The 15,545-nt window shown below is 34.1% G+C and overlaps 1 protein-coding gene across 5 annotated transcripts; it reads right to left on the bottom strand.

Annotated features, from left to right (window-relative positions):
* Positions 1-299: 299 nt before the first annotated feature.
* Positions 300-6,065, bottom strand: LOC110100554 (filament-like plant protein 4). 5 transcript variants are annotated; one of them, XM_028692545.1, is made up of 6 exons: positions 5,797-6,065; positions 4,664-4,789; positions 3,970-4,168; positions 1,512-3,822; positions 1,281-1,344; positions 300-1,199 (listed from the first exon to the last, which is right to left on the bottom strand). In XM_028692545.1, the coding sequence occupies exons 2-6, from the start codon at positions 4,772-4,774 to the stop codon at positions 804-806; spliced, it is 3,081 nt and encodes a 1,026-aa protein (XP_028548378.1). In that variant the 5' UTR covers positions 4,775-4,789; positions 5,797-6,065; the 3' UTR covers positions 300-803. The 5 variants fall into 5 exon arrangements, with proteins under 5 accessions (XP_028548378.1, XP_028548377.1, XP_020683773.1 ...); XM_028692544.1 differs by having other exon boundaries at positions 300-1,202; positions 5,797-6,064; XM_020828114.2 differs by having other exon boundaries at positions 300-1,202; positions 5,801-6,063.
* Positions 6,066-15,545: the final 9,480 nt, after the last annotated feature.

Here is a 15,545-nt window from a genome sequence, read left to right on the forward strand (position 1 = left end):
ATTCAGTTGATAATATATATCTTTCAATATATTTGCATAAAGAAGAGACAAAAGACATAATGCACTACATAACAAAGAACAAACTCTTCTTTGTCTATATTATGCGCTACAAAAAAAGCAACTTTTCTGAAATTAGGATAATTTTTATAATATATATAATTATATGAGAGTTAACAAAATAAAACTCCTATATTACACATAATTATATATAATTTTTCTGAAATATAGAAATCAGAGTCACCATAAGCCCTTCTCTGATTCCACCACCAACAACAACAACAAAAAAAACAAGCTAAAAATTGCACAATTAACCAATAGATCCTTATTTCCAAGGCCAATATCTTATTCAATAAAACTGTACATCTACAACCATGCCAAAGACCAAGTACCACAACATTACCATTCTCCTGCTAACCTGAAACCAAGGAGAGAAAAAAAAAAAGACCAAAAATACAAAAAAAGGTTACCCACCTTTTAAATGAATGCAGTGAGGTTCAGCTTCAAATGACCAGACTAACTGCATTTGATCAATCAGGTAAATTCTCATAAACATCTAAGGGTTTGTTTGGGACGGTTTTTTTATTGCTTCCTAAAGCAACTTTTTAGTACAAAAATTAAAATTTTTGTACTACAAAACTGCTTTAAGAAGCAGTAAAAAAATTGTCCCAAACGAAGTCTAAATCTTCACAATCTACTAACAATCAGCAGCACTAACTGTAAAAACACATAAAACCATCACAAGGACTTCCAGATGAATTAGTGATCAAGTCCACATAATAGAGAGAAAAGCTACCAAAACTATTTTAGAGCTCACTCTTTTCTTTCAAAAAGAATCGACTAAATCCGCGACCGGGCTTATCATTCAACATGCTTGAGAGAGAAGAAGCAGATGTTGATCTTGACCTGTTCTTCGGACGCTTTGTAGTGACCGTTGGTTTCAGTACAGGGCTTGATTCCATGTCTGATGAGCTGAATTGGGAGCTGTATTCATTTTGTGGGGACTCCACTCCTTCAATTACTGTTGCAGGATAATGAGACTGCTGTGAGTTGTAGCTAACCGGGTTAGGAGGTTCTTCCCTGAAATGGCTACTCCTGCTCATTGCTTCTGCAGGAGGATGCAAAGCATTTAATTGCTTGTTTATAAGGATTATTGTCTCCTGGCATTCTGCAAGCTTGTCTGCAGCTGCAGCAATCTCTCTCTGCTGTTATAGAATATTCAATAAGATTGGCTGAATAGGCAGGAAGGAAAGAATCAAATGCATATGAAAAAATGTCCTTACCTGTCTTGCCTTGGTGTCTGCATCAGTTTCTGAATGGCATGAACACTTCGAGCAACTCATGATCCTTTTAGGAAATAGAAAGATCAAATAATGTCAGAAAGAACAAGCAAAAGACTACTTAACAGACTAAAGAGATGGAAATCAATAAATTTATGCAATGATGGATAAGTTCTTTCAAAGTTGAATCATAAGGAAAAGGAGGTAAATTGTAGTAAAGTTACTAATACTAACCTAATTTGCTCCTGCAGATCAAGATACTTGGCTAGATCATCCTGATGACTGTGCCTTTCTGCAATGAGCTCGCTTTCCAAAGCTTCAGCTTTTGACCTTAGCAGGTTTATTTCAGCTTCTAGTTCCTCTGCCCTTGATTCCAGTAACTTGTAGGATTCAGTCATGCACCTCAGTTGAGTGTCAGTCAAATCGTTCGACTTCTGACAAGCAGATAACTGAAGATTGAGCTCTGCTAAGTTCTGCACAGTTTCAGCAAGCTGAATCTTCATATGTTCCAAAGATTCTTTGCAATTTACGAGATTTACTTCCATGTTATCTCTCTCCATCTTCAGATTTTTAAATTCTTCAAAGGAGAAGCTATCCGGTGCAGCCTCTGATTCAGATGGAAGATTGCTAGGTCCATTAAAAACTTCAGGAGCAGATACTGAAGGAGAAAGATCACAATCTCTATCTAATTTCCCTCCTGTTGAATCATGATGAATTATTCTATTCTCTAATAAAGTTACCTTATCAATGCAATCAGTAATCCCACTCTCCCCCGTAGCCCATGTTCTCAATATAAACTCCTTGGTTCCAGACAACACATGGCACAAGGAAAGGATAAAATCAACTGGATCCAAATTGTTACAGAAAATTTTGTTGACAGAATTTGAGAACTCCTCAAGTTTCTCTGCTGTTGCTTGAAGCACAGATGATTTCCCATGGGTCACTTCCTTGCACAGTAATATAACAAAATCATGGATCCAAGATATGGCACTTCTCAAGTCCTGATTCATTGAAGTTTCGATTTCCCTGCATGAGTTGTCATGGTGCTTCAAAGATGTTTCAAAGTCAGCAACTTCCATGCTGTGCTGAGCCTCCCCATTGAGATGGTCTTTGGGCTGAATTGGCCTCTCCTTTTGTGCATCTTGCACTATTGCCATAATTTCCTCTACAAGATGTCTTGCTTTGGAATCAAGAACCTTAGATTCAACAGCATGAGCTATTTGCGCCTGAATCTTTGATAATCTTTGTTTCAAACTAGGTGTTTTTTCTTTACACACATCCATATGAACATCAACTGATGAAGTGTCATCACAGTTTTCATGCTTCATATTATCCAATCCTTCATTTGAAACAGTGACAACTCCATTGCTTTCTGATGACAAACCAGCCAATTTCTCCATTTCCAAAAAGTCATCCATAAGATCCAAGTGATTAGAACTTTGAGTAATCTTGAGTCTATTATTTTTCTCTTTCTTAAACTGTGACAGCTCTGAAATCAATACAGAGGCCCAAGACTCAGCATTGCTCCCTGCATCATCGATTCCATCCTCGGACATCGAAGCTAGACTCTGGTTGCTTTCATTTTGACTCAAGGATCCTTCAAAGGAGATGTCAACATTTGATTTCGACGAGCTCTTTTGCTGATTCATAACGAGCACCTGTGATTCAAGGATGCGAAGTTTGTTAGCCGTTTTGGCACATGTGCTTGCTGAATCCTGAAGCTCACTGTTTCTTTTTGACAGAGCCTCCTTTAACATCTTTGTTTCTTCCTCCATTGCAAATAAACGAGCAGTAAGAAACTCAATCTCTTTGTGGCAATGCTCAACTTCATTAACATTGGCCTCCTTAGACAAGAATGGATAGGAGCTTGACCTCTCACCAGATTGCCTCCTAACTCTGGATTCCCCAAAACCATGTCCTAATCTCTCAACTTCCAGTTTCATCTGAGCTAAAGCAGCAGGACCAGGCAACCTCTTTCTCACAAGGCCACGTAACCTTTGGCACTCGGCTTCTAGCTTGGTTATCTTTTTCACATCATCAATGTGTTGTTTGTTTGCCACTTCAGTTGATTTTACACACAAGTTCTTCTCCTCGTTGCGAATCTCTAGCTCCTTGGCTGTAACATTTAGTTCATATTTCATAGAGCTTATTTCCCTTTCATATGATTGAATATTGGTTTTAAGAACTTCAATATCAGCATCAGCCTGGACTTTTTCCTCGCTAATTTTCATTAAAAATGCAGAGCGTTCTTGAAGAGACCTCGAAAGCGCAGCTGTTTCCGCGGAATTCTTTAGGAGTTCCCTCTCCAAACCAGCAATTGTAGCTTCAAGTTCAGATTTAACGTTCTCCCATAGTTTGGTCTTTGCAAAGACAACATCATGAAGCTTTTTCTCACTTTCTTCCTTCACATTACGGATCTGTTTCATGCACTCCTTAAGTGCACCATCAAGATGAGCTGTTTTCTCTTCAGCAGTTAGCTTAAGCAGGGTTAAAGATTCAAGCTGGTGTTTTAAAGCCAAAGTTTCAGCTTCAGCCTTCTCCCACCCTATGAAATGCAGAAAATTTTAGTGAATAAGGTCCCCCAACAAGTTTTTGCCTAGTTGAAAATGTAAGATACTTCAATTGCAAAGTCTGTTTTCAGTCATTGAAAAGTAAGAAGCAGGTAACATTTCAATTTTGAACAACAAGATACCTGAAATAGCCTCTTCAGAAACTTTAGAATGTTGCTTAACAATATCATCCTTTGTGGTCATATCAGCCTGAGCTGAGGATAGCTTTTTATTAACAACATTCAGTTTTTCATTAAGAACCACTACTTCCTCTTCTAGACCGTTAAAATGCTCATACTTTTCTACAGAAATTTGTACAAAACTCACAGGTTTTGCATGCTCCTGCAAGAGAAAGAAATATCAAAGATTACATTGGTTGGTCCCTGTAAGCAGTAGGCCAGTCAAAATAGCTTCTTGAACAAACCGTGTCTGATTTGATAAGTTAACACGTCGAATACAAATAAAATTTTTTTGCTTGTTTGCTTAATAAGCCGAGCATCGCAAAACTTGAGCTCACTGAAGCTCAACTCTTTTACACCCCTAGCATGTAGAGCTATAGAACCTAAAGAGTTTAAGCATGTCACTAAGGCTCCGTTTGTGACGGCTTTTTTACTGCTTCTTATAGCAGCTTTCTAGTACAAATTTTTTTAATTTTTGTACTAAAAAGCTATTTTAAGAAGCAGGAAGAAAGCTGTCTCAAACGAAGCATAATAAGAAAATACATCAAAAGTGATCTTCTACCTTTCTCATAACCATAAAGCAATTGATACTTCAGATCTGATGAAACAATACATAAATTTTAATATCATAACATAATTTAAACCTTAAGTAACTAACCTGTTCTCGTTGCTTGACTCCTGTGTTAGATAAAGAAGCCCTTACAGAGTCAGAATCACTGCTTGCTTTCTCAGATGATTTCCTCTTCCAAGGCCAACTTCGCCTATCCATTCTTCAAATATTATTCTGCAGTAAGCACTTTAAAAGTCAGAGAAACTTAATAGATTATCAATAAGCTCTTGAAAGATAGCAAAATCTGCAGTAAAATATTTTCTCATTAAATAATCATGAATAAGAACACAGAACTCTGCTCAGTAAAAGATACCAAGTTGTGACAATTGACAACCATATCAGAATAAATTCACATGGAAAAGAGTTCAATTAATAAAAAATTAAGAGTAGACAACAAAGTTAAAATAAGTGGAAAGAAAGCCAGTTAAAATTCTTAGATGATGAAAACCAGAATTAAAAATTGTAGAAAGAAGCCAGAAGTATCAAGGATAAAGTTTCATAATAAATTCATGAAAAAAAGTTCAGATAGGCAACATGAAGATCAGATTTACAACATGTGAAGTAGTAACCAAGTAATATCCACTGAAGAAAATAAGAAAAAGCTAGAAAAACAGCCACATTCACATACAGGAAATAAGGAGAAGGGCAAATCCAACAAGAAAAAAAAAAAAGCAAGAAGATATTGAGGTTTACTATGACAACACAAGCTTGAACTAATTTAGAAGGGAACATCTCATTAACCAGTCAATTCAACACAAACCATAAGGGAAAAAAAATTCCTTTTGCTACTTCTGTTGCTGGGAAAATAGTATAAATCCATTATTTCCTTCAATAAAACAAAAAAACAGAGTTTGCAAAAGAACAAGAACAATTACAAGTCCAAAAAAAGAACTATTTTCCACGTGAACAATGAACTGGCTGGCGCTAATTGTCTCAAATTTAGAAACAAATTCAAAATGCAATACCAAAGCAGAAAAAAATAGGATTAAAAATGGAAACAAGCAGAAATTATGCTATAACAAAAATCAAAGCAAAAGAACCCAGAAAAAAGATCAGCAGCTTTCAGAACATAAGGAACAGAAGAGTAAAGAGAAATAAACCCACAATCAACACAATGCACGCTGAGTACTGATAACCCTACCTCGGTGTAAGAACATTAAAAACTAGAGAGTTAAGAATACTTTCCTAAGGAAATGCAGGCAGGATATGACAAAATATAACGAGGAGATCTAACAGACTTGGCTCTCCAAGTTGCGTTAGCTGTAACCCTTCACCTGGGATTCCAGGGAGAAGAAAGGAGCGCAGAAGATGAGAAAAAGAGACACTTTTACTCCAATGGTGGCGCACTGGGTTACCCTTTTTCCAGGCCAACGCTTTCTGCTTTTCTCCACTCTTACCGTCTCTTATCGGTTAGACAAAGAAAGAAGAGAAAGATATTGCGAGTGGAACAATCGAAGGCCGTGAGGGAAAAGATAAAATAATGACAGTTGTTGTCGCTTAAAATGCCGAGGAAGGTGGAAAGTATCCAAAGATGCTACCTTGCGTTTATTTTTTTCTTACTCAAAGTCTGATTTTTACTTTTTTTTATAGCAAAGAACTTTTATTGTGCACACTGCCGAATGATGCTACATTGATTAAGGATTGTTCAACCCCCAATGCCGACCGGAATGCCACAAATCTCCAAAATTGCAGTTTTGATCTCCTGAGATTAATGGGATTAAGAGACCTTCAGTAAATTGGACAAAATTTTGAGTTGGTTGATAGCTTCTAAGCAGAGTTTATCAAGACAAAATTAGAGATTGAGCAAATCTCAAACCGTCTGCTGCTTCTTAAGACAAATTGCTTAGAAAAATACTGGGTGAAGATGGATCTGACAGCGTTCCCCCCGGTAAGACTGGACTAAGAAGGATCAAAATGGTGAATTTCTTCGAGTAAATTGATATATTGCAACCTTTCTAAAATTAAAATAAACAAATAATATTAGTTGAGTAGATAGACATTTTTTTTACATAAACAAGAAGAGTTTCCTTTTATCCATATTACTTCTGAATATTATAAAATTTTTTAGACTATTCATGAGGCTACTCAATTACATCAAATTTGTAATCATTATTTTTAGACTTTTGAACCAATTAAAAACAAACTCACATACACATCATCTATGTAATCTTCGAAACTAAGACCTCTTAATTGGTAGTGAAAAATTCTCAACTAACAGTTGAATATGAGATTGGCCAAATTAATTGTAATTTAAATTGGGCAATAGTTAAATACTTTTTAACTTCCTATCAATGCTTCCCGTCTACTCAACTACCCAAGCAACCTTGTAAAAATGAATTGGCTCTCGTAGTTGAATTGTGAGTATGAGAGATTGACAGTTAACCATAATTGTTGTTGACTTCGTTTTCGTATGAGCTCATCATCTTGAAATATCCAGACTCTTGATTTTTCATCTGATGATTGATAGTCAACTAGCTGTCAATCATCCAGCCAACAACCTCTAGTTTATAGTATACATACATTCAATCTATAACCATCTTCAATCAAACAAACAATCATTCAACACTTCAATCATCCATTCTTTAGCCAACAAGAAATCATGTAGCCAAACAATCATTCAACCTGCACCACACCCTACATTCAATCAACATACACCAACATTCAATCAATCTGTAAATCAACCTGCAATCATTAGAGCAGTTGCTGCCTTGCACTGCAGCCAGGTAGCCCAGTGCATTGCCTAGCTCAAGGCACTAGCCTCTTTGATCTCAATCAGGCTCAAACCATTTCACTAGAAGCATGTCATAGTAAATTATCAATCAATAGATCCTCTAGCCATCAATTAACCCATATGACCTAGTTGAGCTAGCTCAAGCTAAGCTCAAATGATCATATACATTGATCACCTCCAGTTGAACTTCAAATGAAGAATGATCTTCACCAAACTTCTCTAAATATCACTACTAGTGGATTGGACCTAACTGGTCACCCTGACCTTGTCAACTTGACCTATGCTTGGTCAAACCAAGCCAACATAGGGTCAAATCATTGCATGCAATCAGTTCAAGCTATCTAACTCTTCTACATCACTCAACTGCATGCTTTGAACATCCTTAAGCCCTCCACAAGTCAACTCTTTTTTGATTTGACTTGTTGAACAAGTTGGGTTTGGTCAAAACCCTCACTTATACTTTTCACTCATCCAAACTCCAACCTTATTGTTCCAAGTCTTCCAATCAACCTCATCAACAAACTTTACCTTTTCTTGGACTCCACATCCGCTACGTTGATTGTTTGACTAGTCAAGCAGCCAACAAATGCATAAAAGAGCTTTATATGATAAATTTAGCTAATGCAACTACTTCCCTCCATGGAAGCCTATTCAACTAATTCAAAACCCTTCTAGAACATCCCTAAACACTCCCTAAACCCTAAACCTAATCATCCCATATGTGCAAAAGGAAAAAAAAAGGACCTTTATAAAGTATTTTCCTTTTCCTGATTCATTCCCTGCCTTTCTAACCACCTCAAGCCACTTATCAAGCATCAAAGAATATTTCCAAAGGAACCACAACCATCCAATATGTCTCTAGGGTTTGAATTGGGCTAAGTGGGAAAAATTACTCATATTAGCATTTTGACTCTCTCTCACGACCTCCAGTCCAATAGCTGCTTCGTTTTGCATCTACACACATTCCTTCACATTTTCCAAGTTTCAATCCAGTGCTTAGAAGATGCTGACGGTGAGTTTCCGACCAAACCGAACCTAAAGTCTGTCGAAGCCTGATAGCCCTTGATCTTGACCTTCCAAAGCCTCGACGTCTTATGGTGGATTGATCTAGACGTCTCAACAAGCAAAATGAGCCCTAGAACACCTTCTGAGGTTCATCCAATCGTGGTAAATCCCTAACCCTAGCTAAAACTAATTAGGGTTAAATAGCTTCGCAGAAATCACATTTTAAACCATGAAATAACCTCTCCATTGTCCATTTACTTCTAATAAAGCTTTGTTTAAAATTTCATTAAATTTGGTTTAGCCATTTACGAGATTGAGTTTATAGAATCACCATAAGTTGTACAAGATTTTAGCCATTGATATTGCGATCATCGACCCAGTCTCATTGTTTTGTGCTTTATTCGAACATTGCAAAGAGCCTGGTTTCCTGGATCCTCATCCAACACAATCATGGCCATTACTTCCAAACTACAGGCAATCAGATGGTTCTACGGTGTTGCTGATTTCGCTAAGTCAAAAAATGCATACACCAAAAGCTACTTAGTGCATTAATTGATAATGATTGTCGGCAACACAATCATTTGCATAAAAATCCCACCACCGTGGCTTTGAACCTGCTAACTAGAAGCTGAGGTGTGGCCCGCCACTTCCCCCATTTTAATAAAATCAAGTTAAATGTTAACATTCATTAAAAACTTTTAAAAAATAATAGATAATTCATTTTTAAGCCATACTTAGATTTCTTGGGCTCTATGGATTCAAGATGAAGATTACTTTATTTTAAAAATAAAATTTGGTCAATTTGATTAATATTATATTAATTATTTTAATAATACAAAAAAAAACTATTTGAATTTTAAATAAAAATATATTAATCATTTTGACCCAAATTTTGACAGGGATATACTAAAACGGTAAAACCTATCCTTGATCTCCCATGATTTTTCCATGGTCATTTGATACAAGCTTAGGTCATATATGAATTTACAAAAAAAACCTTGGTCATGATTTGATCTAGATTATCAAAAATTCATTATATATATTTTAAATCCATTTTAAACACTTAATCCCTCTATGGAATTATTATGCAGAGCTTAATTAGGGAAAATTAAATTCAAGTGGGTTTATTGAGTGTTTAGGGAATAATTGCATCACCAATGTATTTGAATTTCCATTTAAATATTTCCTTAAACACTCAATCATTTAAATTGAACTTTGGGAGGGATAAATCATGGGACATAAAAAAATAATAATAAAATAAATCATGGGACATCATTGACAACCCATGAGTTTTCCAAAGATACTTTATTTGAATATCAAGGGCTATCAAATTTGTAAGCAATTGGATCATGACTTGCCCCAAATATTTAGGAATTTGATTTATCCAATTTTCCTATATTAAGGACACTATGATTGATGTTGCATGTTTACTTGTATATGCAAGGGTTAGGAACATTAGTTATAAGTCCACACAAGTTTAGAGACACTTAAGGATAACAATTAAGGTGTGTCTAATTAACTTAGGCAATTCTAGGGATACATACACACATCCTATTTGGATGAAACATTAAACATAACAAATTTAGTGGCATTACACCCTATGATTAAATCTACCTTGATTTGATACTAAGTGACTTCAAATAAAAATTAATAAAAATTAATCCTTCATTAAGGGTTAAACCTCAATAATTTATAGTAAATCAAATAAAATCCATAAAAATATCAATTAACCTTCAATCAACTTCAAACTAAATGTAATGTATAATCATAAAAAATAAAATAAAATCCAAACTTAAATTGATTAAATTTGAATTAACATTTTAATTGCCCCTTAATTAAATATTAATTAAGCTTATTCAATAAAAATAAAATTTTGACGTTTAATTCTATTTGGAAGGCGTTTTAACAATAAATTTTAAAGCCTTTAGCACATCTAAAACACCCCATGATCACTTTAAGTTATGTTTGATTTCATTTGAAGGACTCTTACATATTTGATTAAGAGATTTAATAAATCTTAAATAACAAATTAAGGATTCTATGCACCATGCTAGCCTCCACTCATGGAATATAGAACTGTATAAATTTTTACAACCCTTAATTAAACTCAAATAAATTAATGACTATGTACATCGTGCTTGACTCTACTTGGAGGGCATGTGTATTGGATTAATGGGTCTCTTTTCTATCTCTTAATATATTAATAAATAAATTTATTAAGGCTCTTTGTGGTCATCTATTCTATATAGGGGATAATTACATTTCATTTGCAAACCTTTTTAGGATTTATAAATTACTAATCCTTGCACTTTGAGGTTAGTAATATATAAGTTCTTTATAATTAAATAATCAAATCCAACCCTTAAAATTAAAATAATAAAATTAAAAAAATACATTAGATAAACTTCAATTAAATTTATCATTTGACCTTTAATAAACAAACATTAAAAATGCATACAACTTAAACATTAAAGTACTCCTATAGTATATACCAAACTCATACAGCCTCCTACAAACACTTAGATAGTTTGTTAGGACAACCATCTTTAGCCTAAGTTAGGCTGGCGGTGTGGATTGTTTGCCGGGTTTTTTTTGCACGGAGAGCATCATTTATTTGTTTACTTACTTTCTGCACTCTATAAATGTCATACATATTACTTTCTGTTGGTGCACTTAGGCTCTTTAAGGACTGCATTAGAAGCATTAGGATATTACACAACTGGTGCACTTTATATACTAATATTCTTTCTTTTTAAGTTCATTATTTTCCTCCAAGATTCAGTAGAATGTACCTAGAAAATGTAATATAAATATACAAGTATTTGTAAAAGTATAATTGTATATAGATTTAGTTGTACAGTTTCCAAAGTTATAAAAGAATAAAAAATGCCTGCTTATATATGCAAGTAGGGCTCCAAAAGATGATATCCCTGCCTTTGGGGGATAATCTCTTTTGGAATTCTATAAAAGACTTGGAGCTTGAATACATTAAGCAAATATTTCTTGATTCTATATATAAGATATGCTTAGAACCTAGATTTATTGTGGTGGATCCTGGCCACCTTTCTTTCCTACAGTCATGCAGTGTCAAAGTGTGTTGTAAATATTCAAATCAATAAAGCAATACAATTCATTTTTATTTATGCATAACACTATTTTATTTACATTACATTTATGCATTGTATCATATGGGTGATAGATTACATTAGTGGATAGAATTTTTTCTAATTTTTCCTCGGTATATGTGTTCCAGATTTTATAGGAACACATATACTAGTTCTAGGATAATACAATACTGGTAGTATATACACAAATACCTTTATCCTATCAGGCACACATACATGCATTTTATTTTCTATAATATATACTAGCCTAGCACACAACCCTACGGCAAGGTAGTGGGGTCCTCTTGCACCCAGAGGATGCTGCGCTATCTTGTTGGTATAGGGTCATTATGCTGCCAAAATTTCTTACAAATTTTGGTGGTTAAAAAATTTAGTTAGGTTATTTAAATAAGATAAATATTAGAGTTCTTAGTGTGCCTTCTCGATAGTATCACTTGAACTTAAAGTGAAAATTCATCTTGAATCACTACTTTGGAATTTGTTTTACTTCTTTGAACTGTTAGGATAGAGCTAACTTTATCCTGCATTTCATTTAGGACAATTGCTTGTAGATTAGGTTGTTAGTTGGCTACTTATTCCAAGTAAGCATAAACCCAATTATATTTGCGCACTTCCTATCCTAACAAATAATAAATACATATATATGTTAAATATAAATGTATTTTCAATAAAATTTAATGATATTTTCGAAGATATGGCCGTTATTTTCAAAACATCTAAGGCAACTTCCTTATATTCATAATTGTATTATAAGTTTAGATCTTAATCTCTATTTTAATCAAAAGTTTTATCTTTGGAGATATAATTGATTGTAGGGGCTTTCCTCTATAGCAACCTAAAATCGTAGTATAAAATAAACCCTCTCTTAGATTGCTAAGAAATAGGAAAAATCTCTGGACATCAATATAGCCAATCTTAGGTTAATTTCATATTTAAAATGATAGGTGAATGTAGATGTAGATTTTATCCTTCGAGATAATTTTAAAAAATCCTACGTCGAGTTTGAATATAAAAAAAATCATTCATTTCCTCAAATCGACAATACAAGTGTCAGTTTATCTTTCAAAGTAATTAACACTAATTATACGGATTTATCTAAAAAAATATTAAATCAAATCGAGTGGCACATTCATACCTTTAATTTGTCCGCAGTTGTTACATATCCTTATTGAGCGTTGAGGATTCTTTTTTTTTCTTTTTTACTAAAGAAAGGGTCATTAGTTCATTTGATTTGTTTTGACTATCTGAATATATAATATATTTGATATTTTGCTCTTGTAGTTGTGTTTGGTTCAAAAAAATATTTTGTTTCATATTACTCCTTTCGTCTTAAAAAATAACCTTGATCTTGTGGTTTAGGGAAGGTTATGAATGGCATAGAAAAGAAAAAATTTACACATAGATTTGCTTGTCTCCAAATTTATCCACTTGACTAGTACTTGAGAATGTTTTATGCAATGAGATGTGTGGTTGATTGTCGCAACTTAATTGATATAGAGAACTACAAACACATGGTTGATCACCTTTCAAAAAATTCAAAATATTGGGAAAGATAATCACACAACAAAACAAATAAGAAAAATAAAGTGCAACGAAGAAGAAAGAACATCAAATTTTAATATGTAAAAAACCTAAAATCGAAAAAATATCACGGAGCAACACCACACTAATTGTGAGCATGAAAAGTTAGGAGAAGTTGTATAGAAACCTATTGTCACCCTCTTTCTTTTTGTCTCTCTTCACTTCATACATTATTATTCTCATAGAATGGACAAAGAGACACATTTCAATTACACCATAGGATACATCACTTCAAGTGGAATAAGAAGGGGAAATAAAATTGCTCAGCTTGACTCGCATGGGGTTTGGAGCGTAGCAGTGCTCCACTCTCTGCCTTTAAGTCCACCCTACAGTGCCATGGCACTACAGCCTACAATGTTGCAACGCTTTACTACATGTCTTTAAGTAGATATTGCAACGCTTGAGTATACACCATTGCAACGCTGCACCGCTATACAAACATAGATTTTTTTCAAGAGTTCCCAACGAGCTCTTCATTGAGATTCACCAATGGAATTGAGGTTTGATTCAACAACACACCTGAATTGATTAACACAACCAAATTCTACAGAAAACTAACATAAAAACTAGTGCATGAAATACTTGGTTAATGAGACTGGTGGTAAATCTAATTTAGAAGCTATTCAACCAACCATCGTTGTAATACAAAATGGTCCATAGAATCTCTTTGCCAATTTCTAATTGGAACATGGAGCAAGTGTGATATTTTGTTAACGTCTTAATTTAACAATGACTAAATCTCCTTCAATAAACAACAAATCACATCTTTGTCAAATTGCATTATTTTTATATGAAATTGGTTATGCTACAAATTTAGTGGAGCAACCACAATAGTTTATTATGCCTTAATAATATTCAAACCAAAGCTATAATGATAGTAGTACCCTAAGGATTGAGCTTTCTTTGCACCATAGTCTTATAAAAGAAGGAGAAGAGGATAGGAGTCGAATATAAATAGTTTCATCATGGCATCATGGGTAGGTAGTTGTCCTATCACTCATTATCAAGGAGGTATGTCGCTCAAATGCACCATCTTGGTTATTCACCTAGAAGGAAATTAAGATGGGTACATGTTGATGTGGCTAATCAATCATGATCCAAAGGCTAGTTAAATATTCTATATGAGTTTACATCCAATTGGCTCAATTGGATGATCAAGCTGCCCTTGAATGATTTAGTCAGGGGCTTCATGAAATTAGGTTAAGTACATGTCAATGGTTTTGCTCGTTCTCCACGGAACCAAGTTAGATGTGAATGTTGAGTCATTATGCCAACTTGGATTGTCCTACTTTTCAGTGGACAATGAGGCATCTTAGAGAGACTTAAAAAGGAAATTATACTTGTTCTAGTCCATTGAAGCCACCAATTTCATCGCCATAGATATATATATGAGATAGAGGGAGAGAGAAAGAGAGCAAACTCATTATTTTTGCAATGTTTATGCTTTATATGGAGGTTTAAGCCATTAGCTTCTAAAGAAAGTATTATTAGGCTTGCGTTTGGATCACATTAATTGTTTTCTCCTTTAAGATCTTATGATCGATTTAGATGATGAATTTATTTTCCAAGGGATATTAAAACCACCTAAAAATGACCTTTTGTGAAAGTGAATAATCAATTTAATTCTAAAAAAGAGATATTCATCTTTGTAATTTTCTTCTTGTTAAAGACTAAAATCAAATGGTCATCTTGCATTAATATCACACAAATATCAATTTTGGATGCCTCCATCTCAATGACAAATTCTTTGGTAAAAGAAAAAAAGGTACAAGCCGGATAGATGCATCTACCATACTTTCTTCAAGAGGACCAAATAAATTTTCAATAGTTCTATCTTATACGAAGGTGTTCATTTATCATAAACTTATTAATTTGACTCATTAGCTCGTTAAACTCAGCTCATGAGTTATTTATCACACTAAGATTGTATTTGGGACAGCTTTCTTACTATTTTCTAAAACACTTTTTAGTATATTTTTTGTTAAATTATAAATTATGTACTAAAAAAGCTGCTTTAGAAAGCAGTAAGAAAACTATCTCAAACAAATACTAAATTTGATCCGATGAAATGAATTTTTTCACATTTAGAACCTTCATATTTCTAAAAATTATAAAGACATCACAATCACAAATTGTTAAGCCTTGATCAATCATTAACACATTTGATAAATTTTATAAAATGGCATCAAAACAACCGCCAAATAACTCCAAGAAGATCTTCCAAATAAAGATCGTACGGCCATAATGATTAGAATTCAAAAGCATTATCTTAGCAGAGTGATTAGTTAGTTAATGAGTCTATTTACTGTTTCGCTATCCGCCAATGCCTACATCATCCAACCACCACCACTAAATGACTCATTCGTTTTGGATCGTCCGATTCGCATCGAACGGTTTTGATGTACACTCTGGGGGATTGTCCTCTACTGCTCTCTCTGTCCCCCCCTAATTCTGCCACGTGTGGATTTGACGATTTTTGTTTGTTTCC

Source organism: Dendrobium catenatum, unplaced genomic scaffold, assembly GCF_001605985.2.
Source record: "Dendrobium catenatum unplaced genomic scaffold, ASM160598v2 original_scaffold_224352, whole genome shotgun sequence".
In the NCBI taxonomy this organism is placed as follows: Eukaryota; Viridiplantae; Streptophyta; class Magnoliopsida; order Asparagales; family Orchidaceae; genus Dendrobium; species Dendrobium catenatum.